Source organism: Falco rusticolus, chromosome 19 (genome assembly GCF_015220075.1).
Source record: "Falco rusticolus isolate bFalRus1 chromosome 19, bFalRus1.pri, whole genome shotgun sequence".
In the NCBI taxonomy this organism is placed as follows: Eukaryota; Metazoa; Chordata; class Aves; order Falconiformes; family Falconidae; genus Falco; species Falco rusticolus.
Window position 1 is genome coordinate 5694638 of NC_051205.1, and position 12138 is coordinate 5706775.

At 67.7% G+C, this 12138-nt stretch overlaps 1 protein-coding gene across 1 annotated transcript; it reads right to left on the minus strand.

Annotated features, from left to right (window-relative positions):
* Positions 1-2033: 2033 nt before the first annotated feature.
* Positions 2034-6097, minus strand: SP7 (Sp7 transcription factor). The gene is made up of 2 exons (XM_037370802.1): positions 6055-6097; positions 2034-3545 (listed from the first exon to the last, which is right to left on the minus strand). The coding sequence occupies exon 2, from the start codon at positions 3454-3456 to the stop codon at positions 2461-2463; it is 996 nt and encodes a 331-aa protein (XP_037226699.1). The 5' UTR covers positions 3457-3545; positions 6055-6097; the 3' UTR covers positions 2034-2460.
* Between the last annotated feature and the right edge of the window lie 6041 nt (positions 6098-12138).

Here is a 12138-nt window from a genome sequence, read left to right on the forward strand (position 1 = left end):
GCCCACTTCCGTGGGTGCCCCCCCCACCCCCGTGTGTGTGTCCGTCCCGTGGGTGCCCGTGCCCCCCCCCCCCCGCCCCATACCCGGGTCCCATGGGTGCCCATGTCATGTGTCCCCCCCTCGTTCCCGGTGCCGTGGGTGCCCATGTCCGTCCGTCCCCCGCCCCCGCTCCCGGTCCTATGGATGCTCAGGTCCCGTGGGTGCCCATGTCCCCCCTACCCCCGGGTGCCCATGTGCCCCCCAGGCAGGGCAGTGGGTGCCGCCACCCCCCCAGCCCCCATGGATCGTTCCACCACCACCCCCCCCCCCAGTCCCCCTTTTCGGCTCGCTTTTATTATATTTATCTCTGTGTTTTCCTTAGCGGCCGCAAAAGTTATTTTAATTTTTTCAGGATATTAAATCAGGGCTGCGGCGGGGGGGGCGCGGGGGGGCCCCGCATTCCTCTCCCGTTACGGAGCGGGCGGGTTCGGCAGGAGACAACGATTTGGACGGCGCCGCCACCGGAGCCGCCGCGGCTTCCCCGGACCCGGCGGCGGGAGCTGAGCCCCCCCCCGGCGGGACAGCGCGGCAGGAGGGTCTGGTGCTGCTGAAGCGGGGGGGCGGTCCCCGGGGGGGCGCTGGATGGGGCTGGGTCCGTGGTTTGGGAGGCTCCGGGCGGTCGAGCCCTCGGTTTGGCTGGGGGCTCCTGGGGGGCACTGGCCCACCCACGGCGAGCGGCAGCGGGGCTGGTGGTCTGGGGGGAAAACACCCCAAAAGGAGCAAATCGGAGGGGAGGGGGAGCAGAGGGGGGGCTACGCGGGGAGCTGGTGCCCGCCATCCCAGAGCCCCCCGGGAGCGTCTGTGTCGCCTCTGGCACCGGGCTCCGGCCACCCCTTGAGGCGGGGATGCCGCCGTGCCTCAGTTTCCCCTCCCTGCATGGGGGGGGCGGCGTGTGTCCCCCCCTCCCTGGGGACACCTGGGCGCTGGCCAGCCCTGCGGAGCCGTGGCCGACGTGACTCACAGGGCTGGCACGTGTGGCCAGGGGTGGCACCCAGGGCCCCGCCACGCTGGCACAGGGACCCACTGCTGGCCCTGTTCCCCCCGTGGGGCGGTGGGCGCTGGCAGGCCCCCCCCCCACCCCCCCCCCGCCTCGTGCTGGCACAGGAGCCTGTTTCCGCCTCCCTTTGCCTTTTTCCGTGGCTTTTTTGGTGTTTTTTTTTCAGGAAAATCCCCAAACCAGAGCTGGGCGCATCAAAGGGCTGGCGGGAGCCCAGGGATCCGGGGGGGTGCTCGGGGGAAGGGGGGGCCGGGTCCCTGCCAGCCCACGGCGCCCAAAATTGGGGTGTCCTTGGTAACACGTGGCCCCGCCACATGCCCACATGCTGCCACGTGGCTCCTGGCCACGATGCTGCTGTGGGGAAACTGAGGCAAGGCTTGGCTGGGCAGGGGCTGTGCTCACACGTGTCCCTGCGCACACGTGTGTGTGTGTTCCTGTGCATGGGTGTCCTGGGGACACACGTGTGGCTGGCCAGGGCGGGTGTGCGGGGCTGGGGCACATGCGTGTGCAGGGTGAGGCTGGTGTAGGTAGGGTCTCGTGGGGACATGGGGTCATGGGGACACGGAGCCGTGGGGTCCTGGAAATGGGATGACACAGGAAAAAGGGACGTGGGACCACGGCTACCCAAGGTCTTGGGGCTGTGGGGACAAGGGGATGCAGGGCAGCAGAGTCCTGGGGATGTGGGGACACGGACAGGGGACCACAGGGATACAGGGCCGCGAGGAGCCGGCAGCAAGGGGCTGCGGCGGGGACCCAGGGATGGGGGGCAAGGGGACAGAGCCAGATTGTCCCCAACTCCACTGGGCTCCTGCCACCCCCAGAGCTGGGGGGGGGGGGCACAGGGCCGTGTCCCCTCCGTGCCTCAGTTTCCCTTTGAGTGCTGAGAGCTGCCGCAGGGCAGGAGCGCGGGAGGACGCAGGACCCATCCCTGTGATGAAGCCGCCTGGTCTCAGCCCCACTGGTGCAGGAGAAGGGGGCACGGCTCTGCTATCACGCCTTAGCAATCCCTTTATTGCTTTTATTTTTGGGGGGGCAGCCAGCTAAAAAAAGGGGGGGGGGGTACATTACATTAGCGCCTAACGAACCGGGCGTATTAATGAGGCCGGAGGCGGAGGAGAAGGGGCGAACCCTGTCCCTGAGCTCTGTGCGGGAGTGCGAGGCGGCCAGCGGGGTTTTGGGGGCAAGAAGATGGGGGGGTGAGGAGAAAGAGGGGAGGGGGTCTCACCTCACTAACCCCCCCCCCGGTGAGCACCAGAGTGCTCGGAGAGGGCCCCCATAATTTAAGACATAAATTATAATTGCTAACAAGGAGCTGCCGCCAGCCCCGAGAGGGGATGCGGGGTTTGGGGGGGGCAGGGGGGGGCAACACCCCGTAATAAATATCCCCGGCAGCACACAGGAGGATGAGGATGACGGACGAAGGCTCAAATCTCCAACAAGCTGCCGGCCTCGGGACTGCCGGCGTCTTTCCCGGGAGAGGCCGGCGGCTGCCGGGGGGAAGCGGGGGGCTGCTCCCCGCCGGTGCCGGGGGGGGCTTTGGGGGTGCCGCTTTCCGCGTGGGTCTTCTGGTGCTTGCTGAGGTGGTCGCTGCGGGTGAAGCGCTTGCTGCAGAGGAGACAGGTGAACTTCTTCTCCCGCGTGTGGGTGCGGACGTGCCGCTCCAGCTCGTCGGAGCGGGTGAAGCGCTTCCCGCAGAAGAGCCAGTTGCAGACGAAGGGGCGCTCGCCCGTGTGCCAGCGCAGGTGGGCTTTCAGGTGCGAGGCCTTCCCGTACACCTTCCCGCAGCCCGGGATGTGGCAGCTGTGCACCGGCTTCCTTCGGGACCCCGCCGGCCCCCCCAGACGCTCCAGCTCTTGGCAATTAGGACAATCGCAGGCCGGACGCCCCCCTAACGAACCGCCGCGGGGTCCCTTCGGGGTTTCGCCCGGGTTGGTTTTAGGGGTGGGGGGTGCAGCGGGGTTGCTGGTGTAAGGGGGGGGGTTGAGAGCCCCGAAATCGGAGCCGTAAGTGGGAAGCGGGGGGCTGAGGGTGGGCTGGCCCTGCAGCGAGCCCTGCAGCCCCTCGGCGCCCGCCGGCCCCCCCAGCCAGCCCCCGTTAGGGTGCACGTCCCACCAAGAGGGTGCTGCCGGCCCCGAGCCCCCCGGCAGCCCCCCACCGATGCCACCCTTGTACCAGGAGCCGTAGGGATGCGGCATCTCCAGCGAGGGGTAGACGCCTGGCAGGCAGTCGCCTGGTGGGTGTCCCTTGGCCGTCACCACCACGGGGGCACCCAGCACCTCTTGGGCACCCGTGGGTGCCGGGAAGGGGTGGCCGAAGGGGCCGTAGTCGGGGCCGTAGGGGCCGGGCGATGCCTGGGGGCTGGCCGAGGGCGAGAGCAGCCCCGGGGCGCTGGGGAAGGCGGCGGTGTAGGAGTCACCCATGGCGCGGTGGTGGGGGGACGATGGCTGGGAGCACCCCGAGGTGGCGGGGGTGGCGTCAGCGGGGGCACGCGGCCATGGCGCCCAGCGGCCTGTGGGAAGAGGGAGGTGGGTGTCAGGGTGCTGGGGGGCACCCGGTACAATGGGGTACCCAGCACTGTGGAGCACCCAGTACCAGGGTGTTGAGCACCACGGGGCACCCAGCCCCGCAGTGACACCCGTCACCTCCCCCTCCACCCCACCACCCCCTAGAGCTCCCCACACCACTGTGCCTCAGTTTCCCCCCCCCCAAGCTGAGAACAGCCCATCTCCACCCACAGGGCACCGGCATCCTCGCAGGGACTTCTCTGAGGGCTAATAGCAGGGTTGTGCTGGGGGGGGGGGGGGCCCTCCCCGCTGCCCCCCAGCCTCCCCCCCCTCCCAGTCTCAGCTCCTTCTGCCTTTATGGCCTTTTAATCGAATTACGCTGTGGCCTCCCCCCTCCCCAGGCAACTTCCTCTGCTTTTATGCCCTTCATGGCTTTCAGCTGCCGCGGGCTGAGACCGGGCGTCACAAGCTGCCCCCCACCCCCCAAAACCCTCCAGTTTTTCCCTTTATTTTAATTTTTCTAAAATTTATCCCTCCCCTTCACCCACACTGTGGCTTTTCCAGCTTTTTTTTTTTTGGGGGGGGGGTGCCCCCCCTTTTGCCGTGGTTATTGCGCCTATTTTTAAGCCGGCCGGGGCGGCCGCAGCATGCTCCCGGTTTTCCAAGGATAACAAGGGCCAGGCCTGTGCCCCGGGAACGCTGCCCTGCCGCGAGAGCCGAGGTAATTAAAACCAGGGCGAGCGTCTAACGGAGGCACGCTTAAAATAGTGTAAACCTCCCATAAATCAGCTCCGCTTGCGCCGGGAAATTAGGAGCAAGGCAGGCGCGCGGGGAGCCGGGAGCTGCGGGCTGAGGACGCGCGAGCTCGGTGCACGAGTGGCAGCTGCCGGGGTGCTGGGGGGGACAGCTGGTGGCTTCATGGCCCAGCGTGGCTGCTGCTGTGTTGGGGACCCTGACCCTGCCTGTGTCCCGCCAACTCCCGAGCAGCCACTTGGGGTGGGATGGGTCCAGCCCCTGCCCTGGGGGTCCCCAATTCCCAGTCCCTTGTCCTCGATCCCCCGTGCCTGACTCCTGGTCCCCAGTCCCTGTCCCTAGTCCCAGTCTCTTGTCTCCAGATCCCAACCGTGGTCCCCTGACCCCCAGGTCCCCAAAGCCCAGCCCAGTCCCCAGCCCCTTGTCCCCCACCCCAGGTCCCCAGACCCCATCCCTGGTCCCCAAACCTTGGTCCCCGTCCCCAAAGTGCTACTGACCCCAGCCTTGACCCCAGCGGGTGGCCCCCCCCAGCCCATGCCTCAGTTTCCCCCTGCCAGCTTGCCCATAAGCCCCCAGGCCACCCTGCCACCACCACAGCCCCCATCCTCACCCAGCCCTGGCTCCCCCTTGCCCCGTCCCATGTCCCCAGGCATCCAGGACATCCCACCACCCTGGGCCCTGGCTCCCCCTGCTCACACTGTGAAGCTGTCCCCAGCGAGGGGACAGTTTGGGGCAGAGGTGGCACTCAGTGCCATCCCCGTGTCCTGGTCTCCCCCCGGGATGGCAGGGTGCAGGTCCTGCTGGGGTGGGGGACACCAGCGTGTCCCCTGTGGGCACAAGGACAGCCAGGGGGAAGATTAGGCCCCACGCAGGGATGGGGGACACCAGGTCCCCGGCTCCTGGTCCCCGCGGCTCCCAGGGACCATGGTGGCCTCTGGTGTCACAGGGCCAGGGCATGGCCCTGCACCGAGGGAAGATGTGGCCCCATCACCGGGGCCTTGGGGACAGATGTGTCCCCAAGAGGTGCTGGACCCCTGGGGATGGATACATCCCCATCAGCTGGTCTGGGGGTGCCACGGCCCTGGGGACGGATGTGTCCCCATCCCCAGGTCTGGGGTGCAATGGCCCTGGGGACAGACGTGTCCCCAGCAGCAGGTCTCAGGACACCACAGCCTCATCTAGCACCCACCCAGGGCTCAGCACCCTGGGGTGCCCCGGTGCTGCAGGACCCCAGCGGTCCCCAGGCTGGGTCCTGGTGGCCAGTGTGGTGGTGGCAGTGGTGACAGGGTGGGGCTGGGGGGGGACGCCGATCTAGAAACAGTCACGAAGTCCTGGGGCTGAAAATATCCTTGCAGCCACCCACCCCCCTGTCCGGACACCTGGGTCCTCTCCAGGCCGAGTGCCAGAGGGGGGTCCCCCTTCCCGGGGGGGTCCCATATCCCAGGGGGGGTCCCATATCCCAGGGGACCCCTCTTGACTCGAGGGGGTCTCCTTTCCTTGGGGGGGGTCCTGTCCCAGGGGGATCCCCCATCCTCAGAGGGTCCTGTATCCCAGGGGGGTCCTCCATTCCCGGTGGGTCCCTGTCCTGGGGGGAGGGGGGTCACCACCCCAGAAGGTCGCTGTCCTCGCAGGTCCCGTGCCCCGGGAGGCTTCCCCATCCCGCAGCAGCTCCCCCCACCCACCGAGTCCCATATCCTGGGGTCCCTGTCCGGGATGGGGGGTCCCCCATCCTGCTGGGTCCGATATCCCGGGGCTTCTTACCGTGCTCCGGGGCTCCGCGGGTGCGGGGGTGCCGCGGGTGCCGGCGGTGCTGGGGTCAGGATGCCGGGGTCGGGGTGCCGGGGTCGGGATGCCGGGGATGCCGGGGTCGGGGTGCCGGGGTCGGGGTGCCGGGGGTGCCGGGGTCTGTGCGGGAGGAGGGAGCGCCGCGGCGGCCGCCCGCCCCGCTGTGCCGCTGCGGCGGGGCTGGGCCGGGCCGGGACCGGGGCCGGGAGCCCAGCCCCGAACCGCCCCTCGCCGGGGGGGCCGGGGGGGGGGTCGGGGGAAGGGAGGGCAGGGCAGGGGGAAGGGGAAGGGGAAAGGGAAAAGGAAAAGGAAAGGACGGAAAAAGAGGAAGGAAAAGGGAAAAGGAGGGAGAAGAGTCTGAGCAAAAAGAACAAGGAATGAAAAGAGGGAAAGAAATGAGAAAGAAAAGGAAAAAAGGAAGAAAAGATAAGAGGGAAGGAGAAAGGAAGGGGAAAAGGAAAGGAAAAGATGTAAGGAAAAGAAAAGTAAAAAAAAGTTGCAAAGGGAGGAAGACAGGGAAGCTGAAGGCTGGGGTGGGAGGGGGGCTGGAGGACAGGGATTGGGGGGAGGGAAGTGCAGAGGGTCTGTGCTGGTGGGAAAAGGGAAAGGAAAAGGAAAAGAGTGAAAGGAGGCTGGGAAGGAAAGGGGGAAGCAGAGGAAGGAGAGGGGGGAGAAAGGGCCAGGAAGGAGGAAGGGGATGGAAGGGGGAAGGGGAAGGAGATGGGAAGGGGATGAGTGGGAAAAAGGCTGGAAAGGAGGGAAGGAAAAAGGCAAAACAGAGAAGAGATGGACAGGGAGAGGAAAGGCTGGTGCAAGAGGGAAGAAAGGGACGAAGCGGGCAGGGAAACCTGGGGGCACCCAGGGGTGCGTCACCCTGGGGTCTGCAGGGGCAAGGTGGGGTGAAACCACTCCAAAACAGAGAGGGGATGCAGGGGACAAGGGATGGGGACAGGGGGAGGAGAGGGATGGGGACAGGATGGGGACAAGACAGGATCCAGGACCCACTTCGAGGTACCAGCGATGGGGACGGAGCAGATGGGGACAGAATTGGATCCAGGATGGAGATGGGTGGACCAGGATGGGGATGGGATAGGGATGGGGATGGGATGGGGACAGGGATGGCATAGGGACGGAGCGGGGATGGGGATGAGAGGGAGCCAGGGATGGAGCTGGAGGTACCAAGGATGGGGCTGGGGAACCAGGGACAGGAGTCATGGACCGGCTGGGACTGGAGCGGGGATGGGGGGGGGGGGGGGGGGGGGGGGGGCGGAGGGCACCAAGGATGGGGCTGGGGGAGAGGGACAGGGGAGAGCAGGGAGGGAATGGGCTGTGGGGGGCCGACTGAGGACAAGGACAAGGGGCACTTGCAGGGGAGCAGGGTTGGGGACAGGGACATGAGCAGTGACAGAGATGGGGCTGGGGATCCCCCCATGCCTCAGTTTCCCCACTATGAGGGGCTTATTCTTTGCCCCCACCTTTTCTTTTCCCCCTCTTTCCCCCCGGCTTTTCTTCCTGTTTTCCCTTTCCTTTTTCTTTTCCCCCTTTCCTATTTTTCCCCCGCCCCGGCTGTTTGGGAGCCAGCGGGGCCCTTTCCCAGCCCTGAGTCAGGGCTTTCCGCTCCGGAGCCGCCGGCGCCGCGGCCGCCCGCCGAAGGCCACAACCACCAGCCCGCCCCCCCCCGGTTCCCCCCTCCACCCCCGGCTTCACCAGGGCTTCCACTGCCCACAAACTGGGAGCAAACTGGGACGGCGGCTCCATCCCTCTTCTTCCTCAGCTGGCAGGGTTTGGGAGGTTTTTCTGGGGGGTCACGGGGGGCTTGGCTCCCACTGGCATCGACTGGGGGGTTTGGTTCACTGCGGGGGGGTGGTTGGGAGTCACCCAAACGCCTGGGTCCCTGAGCTGGGGGTGCAAATTGGGGTGTGGGCCTCCCCCACTGCCCGGCTTGGGGGTGGTGGGGACCCCACCGTGTCTCCCGGGGCCCTTCAAAGGTTGGCGGTCACCCGGCGAGGGGAGCGGGGGGCTGCGGGGGCTGGCGGCGGCGGGGGCTGATTACAGGGCGGCACCGGGGCCCCCGCAATTACCCGGGTATTTATACCCGGCCGGACGCCTGGGTTTGCTTGCGGGGGCGGGGGGACACGGGGGGGCTCCTGCCCCACGGCTCATCCTCCGGCTCCACTTCCCTCCACTGGCTGGCACCCGCCAGCCCACCTCCCTCCCTCCCTCCATCTCTCCTTCCTTCCCTCCCTCCCTCCCTCCCTCCATCCCTCCTTCCTTCCCTCCCTCCCTCCCTCCCTCCATCCCTCCTTCCTTCCCTCCCTCCCTCCATCCCTCCATCCCTCCATCTCTCCTTCCTTCCCTCCCTCCCTCCATCCCTCCATCCCTCCTTCCTTCCCACCATCCCTCCATCCCTCCTTCCTTCCCTCCCTCCTTCCATCTCACCATCTCTCCTTCCTTCCCTCCGTCCCTCCCTCCCTCCCTCCCTCCATCTCTCCTTCCTTCCCTCCATCCCTCCATCCCTCCATCCCTCCATCTCTCCTTCCTTCCCTCCCTCCTTCCATCCCTCCATCTCTCCTTCCTTCCCTCTGTCCCTTCCTCCCTCCATCCCTCCATCTCTCCCTCCACCCTCCATCCCTCCTTCCCTCCCTCCACACCTCCCTTCACCCCTTCCTCTCCATCCTTTCTTCTCTCCTTCCCTCCATCCCTCCCTCTGCTCTCCTTCCCTCCCTCCTTCTACCCTCCATCCCACCCTCTCTCCTCTCCATCTCTCTTTCACTCCTTCCTTCCCCCCCTTCCCTGATTCATTTACCCCCAGCTGTCAACCCAGCTCAGCCCCCCAACACGAGTTTGGGGGGGTCCCAGCCCCATGGCATGAGTAGGGGGGCTCAGCCCCTATGACAGGAGTTTGGGGGGGGGTCCCAGCCCCATAGCATGAGTAGGGGGGCTCAGCCCCTATGACAGGAGTTTGGGGGGGGTCCCAGCCCCATAGCATGAGTAGGGGGGCTCAGCCCCTATGACAGGAGTTTGGGGGGGTCCCAGCCCCATGGCATGAGTAGGGGGGCTCAGCCCCTATGACAGGAGTTTGGGGGGGGTCCCAGCCCCATAGCATGAGTAGGGGGGCTCAGCCCCTATGACAGGAGTTTGGGGGGGGTCCCAGCCCCATAGCATGAGTAGGGGGGCTCAGCCCCTATGACAGGAGTTGGGGGGGGTCTCAGCAGGGCGGAGGTTGCTGTCCCCAGGCAGGGCTGGCAATGTCCCCGTCCCGGGGGACCCCCCTGCTCCCGTAACCGCGGCCCCCCCCTGCGGTAAGTGCCGGCAGCTGGGCCGGGGGCACCGCGGCCCTTCAAAGGGGAGCGAAAACCAGCCCACGAATCGCTTCCATGTGTGCGCTGGGGGCACTGGGAGCGGGGAGCACGGGCGGTGGGGACTGGGAGCACTGGGAGTGGGGACTGGGGCGCTGGGAAGGTGGTGTTGGAGGCAGTGGGGATGGCGGTTGGAGGTACTGGGAATGGGGAGCACTGGGAATGGGCACTGGGAGTGAGAACTGGGGCCACTGGGGCTGGGGAGCACTGGGGAAGAGGATTGAGGGGACTGGAATTGAGACTGGGAGCACTGGGAATGGGGACTGGGGGCACTAGAAATAAGGAGCACTGGGAATGTGGTACGCCACCCCCCCAAAACACAGTGTCTCCCCCCAGTATCCCCCCCAGTGCCCCCAAGCTCCCCACACCAGCGTCCCCTCACCAGGTGTCCCCACCCCCCCCCCGCCCAGTGTCCCCTTGGTGTCCCCAAGCCCCCCAGCCCACTGTGTCCCACCCCAGTGCCCCCCCCCAAGCCCACCAAGCCTCCCAGCAGGCCGCCAGCTGGGTGACCCTGGGGGTGGCCCCCACGCCCCCCCCTCCCTGCCTGGCAGCGGCAGCCCCCCACCCCCCCACCCCCCCCACCCCACGCCCCCCCGCCGCGCTCCGGCCCCCGGATGTTTCTTTTGCGGTCGGAGGCCCCAAAATAGCGGCGGCCCCAGCGGTGGGTGCGCCGGGCACCGCTTGCCAGCGCCCGCGGGCTCCAGCCGCCGGGGGGGCACCGGGGACTCTCGGAGGGCTCGTAGCAGGGTTGAGCATCCCCCCCGCCCTGGCACTCTGCTGCCTTGGCCTCCCCGCCGGGGTGGGGGCCCTAGGCGTCTGGGTGGCCCCCGGTATCCCCCCGGCCCACCGAGTCCAGCCCGCCTCCCCCCCCCCCCATGTGTGTGTGAGGGTCTGGGGGGACCTGGAGGGTCTGGGGGGACAGAGGAGATTGGGAGGGACCTGGGGAGTCCCGGGGGGGGCTGGGGGAGATTGGGGGGACCCAGGGGAGACCAGAGGAGATTGAGGGGGACCTGTAGGGACATGGGGGACCCAAGGGGACATGGGGGATACTGGGGAGGACCCTTGGGGACACAGGGGAACATGGGGGAGATTGGGAGGACCCAGGGGGACATGGAGGAGACTGGGGGGACCTGTGGGGACCTGGGGGAGATTGGGAGGTCCCATGGGGAGACTGGGGGAGTCCCAAAGGGATATGGGGGAGATTGGAGGGGACCCATGGGACACAGGGTGACCCCCAAGCATCACGAGCACCTGGGGTGAGCCAGTGGATCTGGGGGGGACCCAGGAGACACTGGGGACATGGGGGGACCCATGGGGACACCGGGGATGTGGGACAACCCAGGGGATCTGGGGGGACCCCTGGGGACGTGGGGGGACCCGGGGGTCCCCGGGCTGGGGAAGCCAGGGGCAGAGGTTGCCCCGGGGCCGAGCCGTGCCCACGCCCGCGGCACTTCCTTCCACCCTCTAATTATCCCCCGGCCGGGCCAGAAATAACTGCGGTGGCCCCGGGGGACAGGCCTGGCCCGCTGGGACGGCCAGGGGGGTCATGGGGATGGCCCCCCCTCCATGGCCAGACCCCCTCTGGGGTGACAGGGATGGAGGCTGGGGGCCACGGCGGAGGCCCCAGGGCTGCACCCCATCTGCCTGTCCCCCGCTGCCGTCCCCCCGCCGTCCCCCCCCGGGCCCCCCCCGGGCCATGTGTCTCTCATTGCGCTGCGGTGCAGAAGCCGCATCAAAGTGGTGGCGGTGGCCATGGGGGTGGCACTGGGGGGGTCTGACCCCCCCCTCCAGCTGACAAAGGACCCCCCCAAGTTGCCAAGAGACCCCCCCAAATCCTGCACACCCCTACCACCCACCGGCTGTCATGGTGCCCTGCCCCCCCCCCCAGTCTGCCAGAGAATCCCCCAAGCCAATCTGGGTGTCACCCCCCAGGTCCCCCCAACCCCTGGGACACCCCCCCCCCCAAGCTTCCAAAGACCCCCCCCTTGCCCTGGGAACCCCTCCAAGCTGCCAGGGACACCCAGTGGCCCTAAGCCCCCCACCTTGATGCCCTGGGACCCCCCCAAGCTGCCAGAACACCCCCCACCCAAGACAATTTGGGTGTCTTCCGCCAGGTCCCCCCAAGCCCTGGGATCCCCCCCAAGCTGACAGGGGCTGCAGGTCCTCCCAAGGTGCCCCCAAGCCCTGGGCCCCCCCCGGTGCCCCGGGCCCCCCGGCATGCCCTGCCCCGGTCCCCGTCCCTGTCCCCGCGGTCGGCCAGGGCTGGCTTGCGCCACGCTGCATTTCTGCGGTTCCCAACCCAAAATTGCTGGGAGTCGCCCGGCGTCGCCCTGATTCCGCCGCGGCCGCGACCTGCGGGGGGGCCAGGGGCCGGGGGCCCCAGGCTGCTCCCACTGCCCCCCACTCCCCAGGGCCCCCGGGACCCACCCCAGTGCCCCTCTTCCCTGCCAGACTGGGTGCCCAGTGCCCCCATTCCTCATCCCAGTGTCCCCATTACCTCCCAGACTGTTCCCAGTGGCTGCGTTACCACTGCAGTAGCCCCATTCCTCATCCGGGTGTCCCCATTCCCCCCCAGACCGGTCCCAGTGCCCCCTTCCCTGCCAGACTGGTCCCAGTACCCCCAGTACCCACCCCAGTACCCCCTGTCCTCATCCCAGTGTCCCCCTTCCCTGCCAGACTGGTCCCAGTAGCCCCATTCCTC